General features: G+C 34.7%; 1 protein-coding gene across 6 annotated transcripts in view; it reads right to left on the bottom strand.

The window, feature by feature from the left end:
* The window catches only part of FCHO2 (FCH and mu domain containing endocytic adaptor 2), an 85,561-nt gene that overhangs the window by 63,250 nt on the left and 6,650 nt on the right, over positions 1–15,661 (bottom strand). For all 6 annotated transcript variants that reach the window (XM_077171871.1, XM_077171875.1, XM_077171872.1 and 3 more), the window contains exons 2-6: positions 13,233–13,324; positions 7,617–7,691; positions 6,261–6,402; positions 6,023–6,175; positions 1,353–1,457 (exon numbers count right to left, since the gene is read on the bottom strand). In XM_077171871.1, coding sequence (XP_077027986.1) covers positions 1,353–1,457; positions 6,023–6,175; positions 6,261–6,402; positions 7,617–7,691; positions 13,233–13,324 — 567 coding nt within the window. The remainder of the gene's footprint in view (positions 1–1,352; positions 1,458–6,022; positions 6,176–6,260; positions 6,403–7,616; positions 7,692–13,232; positions 13,325–15,661) is intronic.

Here is a 15,661-nt window from a genome sequence, read left to right as displayed (position 1 = left end):
ATCAGAACTAAAAATGTTCTCATCCTCCCCAACAGTAAACCAAAACAGTCTTGAAATCTTTGTTTACTTCTGCTCTTCCCTAGTTCTCTGCCTATTTCTATAACTATTCTTTCAAGTGTGTCCAAACTTCGGTGCACCACTTAATCCTCTCTCCAATTAGCACAAGGTTCTGTGAAGATCCCGATCTTCAAAATCCTGCTACTCTGATTCACAAACTATGACTCCCTGCATACAAGACACATATCTCTAGCTTCTTAAACCCTCAATCTTCTGCCATACTTATGTACCTCTGTAGTCATCACTTAGGGAGATTAAAATTATTTTCTTTTTCTTCAGCAGCCTTCATCTTAATTACAGAAGACACAGTCATCCTCTGTAGCCTAACCTATGATTTTACTTTTACTGGACATTGTAAGACAGATTTAATCTAAACCAACTGATTTTGCACTGTAAGAAATGAAAATACTCACTCTCCTCACTGATTTAGTTTTGAGAATTAATCAGCATCTTTTCAAATGAAATGTATGCTGAATTAAGACAATACAGGATGTGCTTCACATAGAAGTGGGCTTCCATATATTCATAGATGTCATTTTTCCTATCACATCATCTTTAAAGTAGCCATTGTGCAACCAAATTGTGAACGCAGCTACACCATTATACTTAAAATGAATTCCACACATACATCTTTAATTGGCAAAATGACAATTTCATTTCCAATATGGACAAATGTGGAAAGTTTACAAGTGTCCATAATAACATTAAGTGAAAATTACTTTCAATTTTAAGTAAAAGGACAGCTACAGTTAAGGAGCTAAGGACACTTAGGCAAATGAGGTTTAAAATGTAACAAGAAATGGCATATGCATTGATACAAAGCACCTGAAATCTTCTAGAATATAGTCTTTTAAAAAACCCCAGAAACTTGAACAGCTGTAATGGCTTTTCATAACCTCAGGTAAATCCTGGGTAGCATTTTAACAAACTGTAACTTGAGTGTTTCAGTGGAATAATGAAAAGCCACAATGGATCCCAATATTAAAATTCCTGTAAATGAGTCTTGGGTGCCCAGCAATTCAGATGTTTTTCCACATAAACACAATGTATATACAATACTTCCAGAAGTTCATTTTGCTTTCTGCCAAAAACTTCTTCAAAACACCTTCTAGAGTGCCAGCACAGTGTCATTGAAGGACAGTGCTATCACAACATACATAGTCAGTGTTTGCCTTTCGAACAAATCAATTTCCAAAGGGACTAGTTTTTTTAAATCTTTAATTTCAGATTGCTCTAGAAGTTAAATAGAATACATTAACCAACTTCAAAAGTAAGTCATTTAATGCAACACTTACCTGTGCTGTTTCTGTCATTTTCAGTTCAAAATCAGATTTAAATGCAGCATACTTCTCCACATACAGTTTATAGGTATCTGTTGCTTTTTTAGATTTAACTGCTGCCTATAGATCAATACAAATATGTGGCAAATGTCACATACAGGTTTTTAAAGTTAATATTAAAAGAAAACCCAGGATGATCTCTAAAAATTATCAGGGGCATACCAAAACAGAGATGCATCATAAAAAAATTTAAACACCAAATATCTCAGATAAGAGCAACTGGAGATTTTACTATATATAAATCACATAAAAGTGTAACAAATTAACTCAACTAAATCCCTTCCCCTTATAAGCAATGAAAATTTTATTAAAATATTTATAACAATACTAACTTTGAAATAAAATTTTTATTGCTGAAGACAACTCATTAGCTCTTGTCAAATAGGAACAACAAAGTTATATTTGCAACAGCAAAACAGGAAAAAAAGAAGGGTTAGAATATAGAGCAAACAGTTAAAAGTGCAATTCTGAAAGGATCAATGGCAAAAACCCCAGGATGCTGAAGTTCTCTTAGAAATGAAGAAAGAAACTCAGAAGTATGGGAGTTACATCAATGGATTAGCAGATATTTGAAAGTGAAGCTAGTGCAGAGTATAGTGAAGGTCACATTTAGGCAAGTCAGTGTTATTATTAATAGTATCTTGGAGATTTATACTTTTCATTATTTGTTGCTAATAAACCAAAATCATCTTTCTGGGAGTTAAGTAGAACATAAAACAAAATACAGGAAAATCTCAGTATTACATGGAGAACAAAAATGAAGCGACTGACTGTGGTAGAGAAAAAGTTATTTTCAAAGTTTACAGCATGATGCATGAGATGAAGTCTTTCAAACCATTGATAATCTATTTCCAAATTAAATGCCAATGAAAATCATCTTGAGCACCATTTTCTTTCCAAGCTTCTTTATTCAATATGCTTACTATCTCTCAGAAATTTTCCATCATTTATAACAGAAAGTGTTCCTGAATTGTTAATAAGATCAGTAAAGAGAATTGTATATTTTCTATTTGTTCTAGTTGTAGCCCTCCTCCCCCTTGCAAATCAATTTCATCTGTCTAACAAAAACTATTTTTTCCTTACAATGATTTGTAAAGCTGACTGCTATCTATAATTTCAAATGAGTTAATAGAAAGATGCCCTCTGGCAAGAGAGAGAGATTCTGCAATTTCCAAGAGGAAAATAACTGATAATCATGGGTAACAGTATACCATTAGCACTTCAAAGGAACAGGAATCAAAAGTAGTTGTCCAGTTACAAAGAAAGCCTAATCATATCTTAGTCACAAACTCTTCTAAACTCAGCATAACAGAATGTGAAAATACTTAAAATAACAAAAATATGGATTATTCAGAAAAGTTGATCAAACCTATCAGTTTATTATCCTGAATTTTACTTCATGATTCTCACTCATACACATTTACAGAGGAAAATCACTGAGAAGCAGAGTGTTATCATATTTCTCAACTGCCATTTACTATGCTGAAAATACAACATGCTCCCTGAAATCTTGCTTTTAAAATTATGACTGCTTTGAAGTTGATTCCAAATTTAATCACTAAAAAGGAAAGTAATGTCAAGCTAAAAGATGTAAAAATGGGGTTTTTTTTTGGTAAAGCATTTTTAATTGAACCCTATGTGCAAGGGAGTTTGGCAAAACAAGAACATTCTCCATTTCTCATCATGTTTAATGATGAGCAGAATGCCAGTATTACATGTTGAAGAGCAATTAAAAAACTAAGTACTCAGAAGGACAGAAAAAATGATAAAACACATGGACACTGTATGATTAACTAGTAATCTCTTCTGAAAATAGGATGTGACTATTCTCAGGTACAGCAATTGCTAGAACTGTATTTACAGTATGTGACCAGATTTACAGTATGTGAAAGAATAAGGATCAGTCAACTGATTTTTTGTTAAGTCACTATAAATAGAGAAGTTTACATGTCAGAGAACAACAGGAAATTATTATGCAAGCCAGTTTTAACTTCCAGCTGCAATGAGACTTGCAAGGTCTCAGATACTTCCTTAGATTCTTCAACAAAGTAGCTCTCCAAGTATTTTGCTTTGTGATAAACTCTTAGTATACTGGTGCAGATCCCTTGTTTTCTGAGAAAGCGGTGAATCTGTGATTTTGCCCGCAAATAGATTTCATGTTGCACTGAAAGTAATATGTCTATTTTCTACCAAAGGAAGAATAAATTAATACCATTTTTGGTCACACTGTTTACAAAATTGCAAGTGTAAATTTAAATAGACGCATGACAGAAGAGATGTGACAGTGTCAGTTACCTACTCCCACTAGAAACATATTTTAAGTACTTGCATTCAAGTACTATTCAATGACATAGTTGTATCTAAGGAAGATGCATAAAACAGTAAAAAAATTACCCTCCTCCTATAGTGCCTCCTCTTTCCCCCTTCTCATGCAGACATCTGTCATGCTGAATATTTTTTTGTTTCCAAATTAAGGATAATCCTACATCTTAAAAAGCCTTCCCTCAAGTCAACCTTTCCTACTGAAACACTATTTACAAGAATTTAGAAAAATTATACTTTGAACAGACTAGCAGGAAAACATCTGCCAACACACATCTGATTAATGTCTAGAATCCAACATGAACTCCCATTTGAGAGAGAAGCTGGGGAGAAAAAAGCTAGATTTATACCAAGATAAAACAATTGAAACATAGTCAACAAAATAACTTTTGTCATCAGTGAAAAGACAATAACCAATGCTATCTTCTCCATCAAGATAGCAGGACTAAAAGCAAAAACATCATTCTATCAAGAACAAAGTCCTACACGGACCAGTTAATTGAAATGGAAATAGGCAGAGGATTCATGATTTAATAAGAGAAGTTATAACTAGAGACAAGGAAAGGTGACTTCTTTCCTCTACTAGTTAGATTCCTGAAAATAAGAAAAAGTTACTATTTTCTCAGCAGGTCAAGGAAGGGGATCCTTCCCTTCTACTCAGCACTGGTGAGGCCCCACCAGGAGTAGTGTCTAGTTCCAGAATTTTCATTGCAAGTGAGACATAGACATACTGGAGAGAGTCCAGTAAAGTGGCATGAAGATGATGAAGGGACTGAAGCATCTACCCATAAGAAAAAGCTGAGACTGCTGGAACTGTTCAGGGGCAGGGAAGCCTGAGGGCGAACCTTACCAAGAGATACAAATGCCCGAATGGAGACTACATAGAAGACAAAGTCCGGTTTTTTTCAGTGGTGTCCAGTGATCAAACCAGAGACAATGGGCACTAACAGAAAACACAAAAGGTTCCCTCCCTCTGAACAGCAGGAAGCACCTTTTTCCTGTGAAGGTGATTGGGCCCTGGCACAGGTTGCCTAGAGACACCATGGGATCTCCATCCTTGAAGATACTAGAAAGCTGTCTAGACAAGGTCTTGAGTAACTGGCTTTAGATGGCCCTGCCTGAGCATGAGGAATAGAGAGGACAACTTTCAGAGGTCCCTATCAACCCTAGACATTGAGTGATTCTGTGAATGGATCAATCCCCCATCACAACCCAAGGACAGTACTAAATACACCTCAAGATACTAATTGTATTGAATCATTGTAAAGATCCCTTCAATCTCTGGTCCATGAGATTGGAACCTTTTAAAACATCAGTGAAAGCGTTGATAACATTTTCTTTATTGAAGAGACTTCAAATACTCATGTACACAGCTACTTTATCTCTTTGCAGAGATAACACAATTATTCCTGAGTTCTGTTACGAGGGCATTGAGCATTCACGTAAGAAAATATATTCAAAAATGCAAGAGATGCTAAAACAATTGGGCACAATTTCTGTTAAAGACCCTACACAAAACTATCATTTGATGCAGGTATTTACAAAGTGAAGAATTAGAAACTACAGTACAGTAAGAACAGACAAATAAATAAGTGTAAACAATACATATCTAGATAGCCACAATATCATGCATATTGCAAAACAGTCACAACTTTCAACTATGTTTAATCCTTTCTGAGCATTCCGCTTACTAATACAAGGTGAACATGTATGACAATAAGTAGCACTGTGGGAAATGGAAAGATAGAAACTTCCACAGATACAGGGGGGGTTTGATCTGCAGCCTTGGAAGGAGCTTGGATTGATGTAAAAATAAAGTAGATAGACATTAAGTAGAAAAATCATAAACTTATGTCTCTATAATTGTAAGTAAGAATATACCTTAAGTAAGAAACTGTATTGGGTAAGATGGTGAAGGGTCTGTAGGAGAGCAATGTAATTGTATAGAGTAAGTTAAGAGTTTAAAAGTTATAATGGAAGTTTATGTCTATATGTGTCATAATATCCCACTGGGTTAAAGTATCTGCAGTGCAGTAGAAGTGAGTAAAGGTGATAGGTTAGAAAAGCAAAATAAACCTTGTGGCAACTGTCCATTGGTTTAAAAAGTTATATATTGTCTTGTAACAAAGAACTTGTGACTACTTTGAGCTATGGTCAACAGCTTGCTCCTTTAAAATCTCATGACCTCTGAGACTGATGTTTATCTGAGCAATAAGGTGTTTCTTAGCCCAATGGTGGTCCCATTCCTTCATTAAAAGCAGTGATAATAATATAGCACAATTAAAGAAAGATGTGACAGCTACCTTTTCAATTTCTCTCTGTGTTGCTCCTTCCTTTTTCAAGCGTTCTTGTTCCACACACTTTGCATTGTAGTTTTCTTTTGATTTCTGCAAGGCCTGAGTGATACTTTGAATATTTTGTACTGCTTCCAAAGTTCCTGAAACATCTTCTTTAGTCTGCCAAATATCATATGGTTGTCAAAACCAAACCATTTTAATGTTAACAAGTCATTGGGCATACATAAGAAAAAGAATTAATAACCTTTTTGTAAGCTTTGATCTGTTCATCTCCATACTTGTGAACTTCTTTTATTAGCTCTTGCAATCTCCGCACAAGATCCAAATGACAACTTGCTAGTTTTTCTGTTGAGGTTTTGAAAACATCCCAAACTGGTGCAAATGTCCTGGATTGAGGAAAATAATGTTAATCTGTTTTTTTTTTTCTTTCAGTTGGCAATTTTTTTAGTAGTGCTACAGAATAATCAGTAAGTTTACAGTTCACTTCTCCTCCTAAATTTGAACAAACAAAACATACAATGTTTTACTTGTATTGGCTCTAATAAGTAAAACACCACAAATTTCATTTAACACTATGATGAGCACATAACAATGCCAAGCATCAAGATGGTGCAAGAACAGCTTAAAATAATTTAACAGGTAGTAAATACTATTATGTTTATACTTGAACAGTGTGAACAAATCAGGAATTCCTTGGTTAGTGACATCTCTAGTTGTCTTACATCACTGCAGCCACAAGATGGAGAAAAAATATTGCAAAGATGGTCTGCCACTAAAAAGGATTTACTGATTAACGAAGATGAACAAAGAGGTGGGATCATTTCTCAGATTCAGATTTCTGTGCTGAATGGACTTTCTCCAAGCATTCCAAAGACATACTTCTGCCTTGCTATTCTGGTTAATGCTGGTAAAAATCAATACTAACCATAGGCTTTAAAGCTCTTATGTTCAAAGGTTCTGTATCTGCCTGTTAATTTAAAGAGCAAAAACAACTATTATAAAATTATTCACTGATGAAAGCTCCCCACATTTCTAGATTACATTACTATAATTAAAAAAAAAATCTAGTTTTTCTCAGAAGTCTGAGTTTACATTGGCCTAATCTATCTAATGGAAAAGTATCCATTAATCATTCTAGTTTTTAAAAACATACCAGGAGTATAAAACTTCCATTTAACTGTGGAATAAATCTACGGAAAAGTTTCATTCTGAACATCTCTGAGAATAGGTAACACCCCAAAAACCAGAAATAAAAGAAATAAATAAATTCACTGCCATATTTGCAGGCCATATGTTCTCTCTTCAAAATAATTTCCAAAGGCTTGAGAGGACATAATAGAATTAACTATGTCTGAAAAAAACTCTGCTTTAAACACAGAAGACAGTTTATCTGTGTTTAGGCTTTGGTTTTTTTCTTCAGTTCAAAGAACTGTGCTGTCTTTGTCTGCATGAATTTTTGCATGGTTACTAAAGACCTAACAACCATTTTTAAAGGTAAAGTTATACTAACCTTCAACATCATCAGTAAAATATTCAGAATCAGACTTGATTCTTACCATGTATACAGTGACTTATTTCTCTCTTATGTACACTTACTTACCCAAGTTGTGTGTAATTGCTTGCTGATTTGGCTAGTTTTGTCATCGACCTTGAATATGTCTCCTCTATTGTTGCCCTGCCAAAGAAAGCCATCAAAAGTACAATCAAAAATTTGAAGGTAAGAAGACTGAATATGCATTCTAAAGGTAAAAAACTGAAGACTTTTTACGTGAGCTAAAAATTATTCCATTTACATGATCTCTTAAAAGCGGTACATACATTTTAAAATATACATTAATATATTTTAAAAAATAATCTAAGAACCCTGTGACAAAACATTACAGGGAGAAGAACAAGTCAAACTCAGAAACAAAAAATATTTACAGAACAGTCACACAAAATGAGATCTTGTTTAGTCTTATTGTTGGGGGTAGGCTGTTCTTATGTTCTTCACACAGTAATATTTGAGTTTAGAAACTACACAAAGTGTTCTAATATTTTCCTTCACTCGAACACACAATTTCACTCGTTTTTTAGAGATGCAAAATCCAAGGGTTGGCACAGATTCTCCCCTCAGAGCCTCTGCAGGGTCAATTGGCATGGAATCACCTATTACAGCAGTGACTCCCTGCAAGTCCTTCCCTATTAATCTTCCTCAACCTCCTATTATTAAAAATACACAGTATTTTAATTTTTCAACTTAAACAATATTCACTATATAGTGTCAACTTAGATTAGGAAGCATCCTAGATATGAGTAAATACTGTAATTGTCTTTTCTTGAAAAACTTGGAGCAATTTCTTTCCTGCTGTGTAATATGTTTACACAGGACATGAGAGAAGAAAAGAAGGCAGATGAAGAATTCATCCCTCTCTCAAGTTATACCATGACTATAACCTGAGACAGAAGTTTTCTTTTCTTCTGCACAACAACAGTTTACAAGCAAAAAGAACTGTCTTGTGAAAATATGAAAACAAAGTAGGGGTATTCACCTGAAACAGAGGAGCATGTGTTAAAACCTACTGAACTTGCAAAATAACTATCCAGTTTGTTAGTTGGAAATCTATCTGGAGAAGGTGATTAAACTGCAACATGCAACAGATAAATTTAATTTTGAATATTATCTACTGCAAAGTTATTCACCATAAAAGAAAGTCAATTCACTTTATCCTTGTTCCACATATGATCATATCTTAGATGATAAGAAAAAGTTCAACTTTCCAAGGCTTGGAAATCTTGCACACTGCACAATGGCAAGCACACATGCACCAAGCATAGACAATGATTTTTTTTAATTGCCATGATGAACAATGTATTTTGACTAATCATTTGTATAGTCTATCCAAGTTTTCCAGATTTTATAACTCAGTGACTTGTTTTTCCTGTTTAAACACAAGAATTTTGACTAAAATCCATATCCCTTTTCTTTGAACCAATTTACAACATACTTCCCTGAACTATCTCCACAAAACTGGAGTTCTGCAATTCACTACAGAGTATTAACATACACCAGTAAAAAAGACTAAGAACTGAAAGATGACTAATTAGTACATTTGTCCTATCAACTGACTTCGCAGAGCACTCCGTTGTACAGTTAACAGGCTATGATTTTCTTAGTAAATTAATTTTCACCCATTTGAATGTGTGTCTTTGCCTGGGATCTGCCAAACATTTAAAAGTTAAATGGAAACATATGCATTGTTAGTTTCATCTGATCTAGAAGATTTTTTCTATGATGCTTACAGGCAATCGGTGCAGAAAAACATTAGAAAGATTCCTGGAGAAAAAACAACACATTTCTGTACCTACATCTCTCCTAGAAAAGCAGCGTGATTTCTTAAATATAAAAAGTTTAGATTTTAAATGCATGCAGACACATGACAGTTCACCTACAAAATCTTCCACAACTATGCAGACAGCTCAACCTTCTTATTTTGACTTCTTTAACAAACAAAAATGTCTACATGCTTTATAAGTGAAGCATGGCCTTTATTCAAGGCCAGGTTGGAAGGGGCACTGGGCAATCTGGTCTAGTGAAAGATGTTCCGGACCACAACAGGGGAGGTTGGAACTTGATCATGTTGAAGATCCTTTCTAATTCAAACCATTCTATGATTTGATGATTTTAAGAACTGGTGACTAACCTTTCAGCAGATAGATAACCTGTTGCACTCATGATTTACCAACATTAAGCAGACTGCCTGCCAGGAAACTCACTCCTTAGATGACAAACTTCCAAACCACAGATCCAACTGCCTCTTGGTTCTTTTAATATGTGACCAGTAACAATACTGTGTCACTGAACACAGACAAGGAACAAAACTTCTGGTCCTTCTAGGATATCAGGCAGGAATGGCAGATACAGCATAGAAATATTATTACAAATTAATATGTTTCAAATGCTTGTTTTTCTCAACAAAAAAACTTCACAATCTCAGAATGTTCTTACAGAAATTTTGAAATATTTTTTTAAAGAAATGGTTAAGATTACAATAATTTTAAAAGTTATTCCATATCTTACACATTTTTTCATTACCATTTCTAAGGCTGGAGAAAAGGAAACAATACTCTTCCCCAATTAGGCTACACAGAACTAAAACACCATTCTGAACAGCACAAGTAACAGAGAGGGGCTTCACAAACACATGTTTTTGTGCCCTAAGCAGTCTGTACATCCAAACATACTGACCATCTCTTCTTTCCATGCAAAATCACTTTGTAAAAAGTATATTTTCTGACTAGTCTGGAGACTCCAGCAAACCCAGCTGACTAGATAACTGCTCTACCTAGAAGGGGTAAGTACTTCAACTTGTTAAAAGTATTACCACCAACTCAGATCTGTCTCTGCCTATTCAACAGTTTTCACCCTCCTATGTATCCACTTCTGAAAAAAAAAAGACAGAAAACAGCCAATGTGTAAAAAGGAATGGAAAAACAGATTCGAAATTCCAAGGCTTGTAAATTTAGTTTTCATAGGGAAGAGTTCAGAAATCAGGTACACAAAAGCCAAGGCATAAAAATATTAGATCTAGATGGCTCCTAATACATGTTGCCCATCCACTTAACATATTCCCAGCAGAAGACAGTACTGTAAAACAGTATTCAGACTATAATCTACAGAAGGAGGAGAACAGATAACTGTGTGCATCATCTCTTAACTTCTTTGCAATTAACAAATACGCAAAAGAGATCATGGACAAGACAACTGAACCATTGTAAAATACTGCTCAAGTACTGTCTAATCCAATTTCTTTTTGAGACCAAGAATTTGGCCCATATGAAAAAATGTGTTCTACTGAACCATTTTTATTTCCCAGGAAATTGAATGACATCCCACAGTAACTTCACAACAGCCGCAAAGGGCTTCACTGCACACACTTGGACTCTCAAATATTTTTATTAAAGGACACCAAATATTTGAAGTCTCTCTATTTCTTTGAATCTAACTATATGTCACAAACTACTGCTAGCTTAGGCTGTGATTGATCATTCATTTCTTATGGAAAAGGAGTATCAATTTGTTCTTCAACTGTTTTTTGTTAATTGCAGCCTGGCTTATCAAGAGGCAGCAGAAAAACAGGGCTGAAGAATACACAAGGCAGGTTTAATATCCCAATGGAAACAAGTCACTAGAAAGGACTGAATTTAGTGCAGCTGATCTGCATCATCGACATGGGCAACTTACCCTTAAGGAAAAATAGTGCAGCTTTGTCAAGTAAATTGCAACATAGCACTCAGATTCTATCTTAGTGAGTTAATGAGAACAGAATTTTTTTCATAGATCTTACAAAAGATGCTGTAAGATGGCTGCATATCTCTTTGGCACATCCTGATCCATGCACAGAAAAAAGCATTTCTTGAACTCTCACTGAGGATAAAGTACCCATGGGGATCCTCATGTATTCATACACGGTCATTAATCTTTAAATGTTATTTAACACACCAGAAATAATTCACAGAAACCTGAGCTGAAACATTTTAACATGCGGAAAAAGGTTCAAAGATTTTCTTTACTGACTCCAAATGCTTATAACTTAGAAGTTATTTAAAAATAATTATTTAATTTCAAAAATATTGAAATTAAAAATTTAATTTGCAGAAGCTTATAGATAGAAAAAAACCAGAATGCCATATTCTTTTTACTAGGGATTTTGTGCAGAAAGAACTGTCAAGGTTTACTTATGTCAGTATTATAAAGCAAAGAAACCAAGTCGGATACAGCAGCAAGTTTATTTTTTACCTGTTTACGTAAGACCTTTCACCTTAGCACCAATATGAATAAAATGGAGCATGCCCAAAGAATACAACATACAGGAGACAAGAAGCAGAGAGAGTGAGATGGTTTCTCATCTAAATATGGAGGTAAATCTAAACACAAAGGTTGTAAAACCAATAAACTTAAATGTCTCCAGGTAAGGTACAGCTTAGGTCCATGATGTGCTGGTATAAAAACTAAATGATTCCAAAAATTAAAGAGGCTATCAAAGGAAAGATTCAAGAACTCAGATGATAAAAAGCAAATATTAAAAGTGCAAGTTTGTGAAGCATTAAGCATTTATACTAAATGTGAACAGTGTGATATCCCTCTGCTAAATCTAACTCAGGTTTTCACTAGAACCCTTTGTGGCTTCATAATTCATTCTCTGATACTGGGGATTTGAAAAACAGAAGATTCCTTGGTTGTGCAGTCTTTACAAAAGGAGATATCACCTATGGACTCTGGAACTCACCTGTTTCTACTTAGTGAAATGTTTTTTTGTCATTTTGTCCAATTCACTTTGAAATGACACTAATGGTAGTGCAATGGAGTATCTGTCAGATTTGTGGTGGTTATATTTTGTGGAAATTTGAAAGTACTTTTTAAACTGAAATATATTTGAGGCCAAAACTTAAATTTTGAAGAATTCCAGTTTGACAGGTTCTACTGCAAGAAGCCAGCAGTGAAACAGGTCCTCAATCAATTCCTTGCAACTATTTTCCATGTGTTATCTAGTGTCAGTAACTAAGGAAAGGCAAAATTCCAAAGTAGGCATATAAGTAATTTTGTTCAGAAGGGAAATCCATATGTTCAAGAACTAAATGCAGCACTAGGTCACCTGTTTTGAAAGTTGTCCTACTTTCAGATTTCAGTCCTGTTCCTCCCATCCAATATAGAAGAACTTGTGTTATTTTCTGCGTATTATTTTCTTGTCCCTATGTATTATTCTCTTTCTTTAACAAACCTGTCTCAGCTTCTGAAAGTGTAATATTTTAAAGTTTATACCAGCAGTTGCTAATAGCCTAATTCCAAATTTATAGTAACAACTTTGTAAGCCTAATAATTTTTGCAACTATAACTTATCATTTTTCTTCCTTTTTCTTCCAAATGAAAAATTTGGAATAATTTAAATGAAGTGCTGGACACCTAATATAACACTTCTAGATTTTTATTCTCATCTTTTAAATGAAACCTGAAAAATTAGAAGCTCGTTAGTGACTGATGCTTAAGAGTTCCTATTCAGTTCTAAACTAATGAAATAAGTATAGATATTCCTGTAGAATGTGAGAGGTATATTAAAATGATAATTGGGTTTTGATAATTGAATTTTGTTTACATATTTTGCACACTACTGTTAAACACAATGACAAACAATAAAATCTACAAATACTATATTAAAAATATAGGATGAATACTTACCTTTCTCTAATAAAATCTGCTAAGTCCTTTGTTGACAAATGTCCATGTTTCATATTGTGATAGAGGACATCAAAGCCATTGTTCCTTTCTCCCTAAAGATAAACAGAAAATAAAACTCTGAAACGCAACATGCTGAACCTATGCATTTTCATAACTGCTTTTCATTTTAATCACTTCATCAGAAGTTGTTTCTTATGCTTCAGCTTTTTAGCAATTGCTGTTAGTTTCCATAAATCCCATATATGTAAACTAAACTAAGATCACCTCAGCTGCTACCACTACGATTCTATCTATATATTTCTAGGCTATAGTGAAAGACATTCTTGTTGTAGATTTCTAGGGGTCTTTTATTCTTTCACTTCCCATCATATTAAACACATCCTAAATACCATACTCTCCATTTATCCTCTTATCTCTTTCATTATTTTACATGAACTAAAATTCAGTTAGGATTACTTGATATTCTACTTCCCCAATCCTTCACACTTCATTTCTCTTCCCCTGCTTTTCGTAAAACTGGTTAAAAAAAAATCACGAATATTTTCCTTCTCACTCATAGCTTCTCTATCTATTCTTAAGTTTTAAGACATTTTCCAGTGAGTGAGGCACACCTCACTATTAAAACTGAGACACTGCTCTAAGCACTGACTAAGAAACTCAGCCAGCTTATGACCTCTGGCACTATGATGAACTTCCTCCTTACAGAAAAAAGCAACAACAGAAATAATGAAAGAAAGGCAAGGCACAGCATAGTAGCACCGCTACTATTAAAGTTTTCCTGTCAGACTATCCATTCCCCTTCTCTCTCACAAAAGCTTCAGATCCATAATGATGCTTCTATATAAGGTGTGAAGCGTGCCCTCAGGAAAACTGCATGCATGTTCAGAGTGGAAGGGAAAGAACAGGATGTATAGCACAGAATGGAATAGACTATTTCAGCTGGAAAGGATCTACAGCAATCATTTAGCCCAACTGATTGAGCACTTTGAGAATGACCAGAAGTTTAATCATGGTGTTGATGGCATTGTCCAAATATCCCTTAAATACTGGCAGGCTCAGGGTACTGATCACCATCTCTAAGTACGCCATTCCGGTGTTTGACCATCCTCCCAGAATAAAGAAATTCCTCCTAGTGTCCAATCTGAATCTTCCTCGGTACAGTTTTCAACCATTTCTACATGTCCTATCCTTACCTCTCAGGGAGAGGAGATGGGCATCACACTCCCAATTTCCCATGCTCAGAAAGCTATGGAGAGCAATTATGTCACACCTCAGTCTCCTTTTCTCCAAACTAGAAAAGCCCAAGGTCCTTAGTGGCTCCTCACAGGACATGTCTTCCAGCACTCTCACCAACCTTGCAGTCATCTTTTGGATGCATTCAAATAGTCCCACATCATTCTTAAAATCCTGAACTTTTAACAAAGGCAGGTCTATACTGTCAGTGAGAAAAGCCTGAGAATTTGGTCTTATACCCTTCCAAACATTTCTGCCTATTCAGTTCTGCAAAAATATGTTTATGCAGCCATAAAGCAAACCTTATCAGGAAAATTATACAGCTGAAAAATAAAGCTGGCAAATAAAACCAAGAACCACTGATCCAGATCACTGCAAGGAAACAAACAAGCTGTATTGCTCAGCAGAAGGGGGGGGCTAGGAGGAGAAGGCATTCAGGGATCTGCCATCTTAAATAAGGAGAAGTAGTCATGGGTGGACGGAAAAACTTCACAGCAGCCATGGTATTAAGACCACTTCCACAAAGTTTCAAGTTGCCTTAAGGGACACCATAGAGAGACACATAAATTTACAAATAAGAGATAACTGAAAGCAATTTATACAGATTACTAGTCAGGATTATTTGCTTTACTTCTTCCAAGCACTGGGAAAAACAAAACCAAAGGAAAAAAACCACCTTAAAAAAATCATAGTTTCCATGGTTGCAGTAAGCTGTAACCTGAAAAGGTGCACCAAAATTCAGATTAGTTTGGTATAAATGCAATTACAGTCTATAAAAAGTACAAACAAAACTAAACAGAACACATGGAAATACAGCAAACTCTAAAAGGACTCTCCACAGAGCAAGGCTTTTACAAACTTGAAAAGTAAAAGAAAGATTAGAACACCAATTAGTAGAAAATTCAACTTTATTCAAATGTTGTCCTACTCAAATACCAGTCTAAATAGTTTCTTTCCCCTTTCACCCCTATTTAAACATTTTTCTTTGTAGTTTAAAGCCCAATAACTCTGAATACTGGTGCACTAACTTATTAACTTTAGGTAGTTACTTAATATAAACCCAGAATGCCACTGCATTATAATTAAGACTTCATTGGTATTTTCAATTAGAATACAGAATATAATTCTTATTTAACTTCTCCAAAGTTGTTACTGTACCCAAATTTATAGATAAACATTTTCAGATAAATGTTAGG

This window comes from Agelaius phoeniceus, chromosome Z (assembly GCF_051311805.1).
Source record: "Agelaius phoeniceus isolate bAgePho1 chromosome Z, bAgePho1.hap1, whole genome shotgun sequence".
Taxonomy (NCBI): domain Eukaryota; kingdom Metazoa; phylum Chordata; class Aves; order Passeriformes; family Icteridae; genus Agelaius; species Agelaius phoeniceus.
The sequence above is the reverse complement of the archived record's forward strand: the minus strand, read 5'-3'. Positions and strand labels throughout refer to the sequence as shown.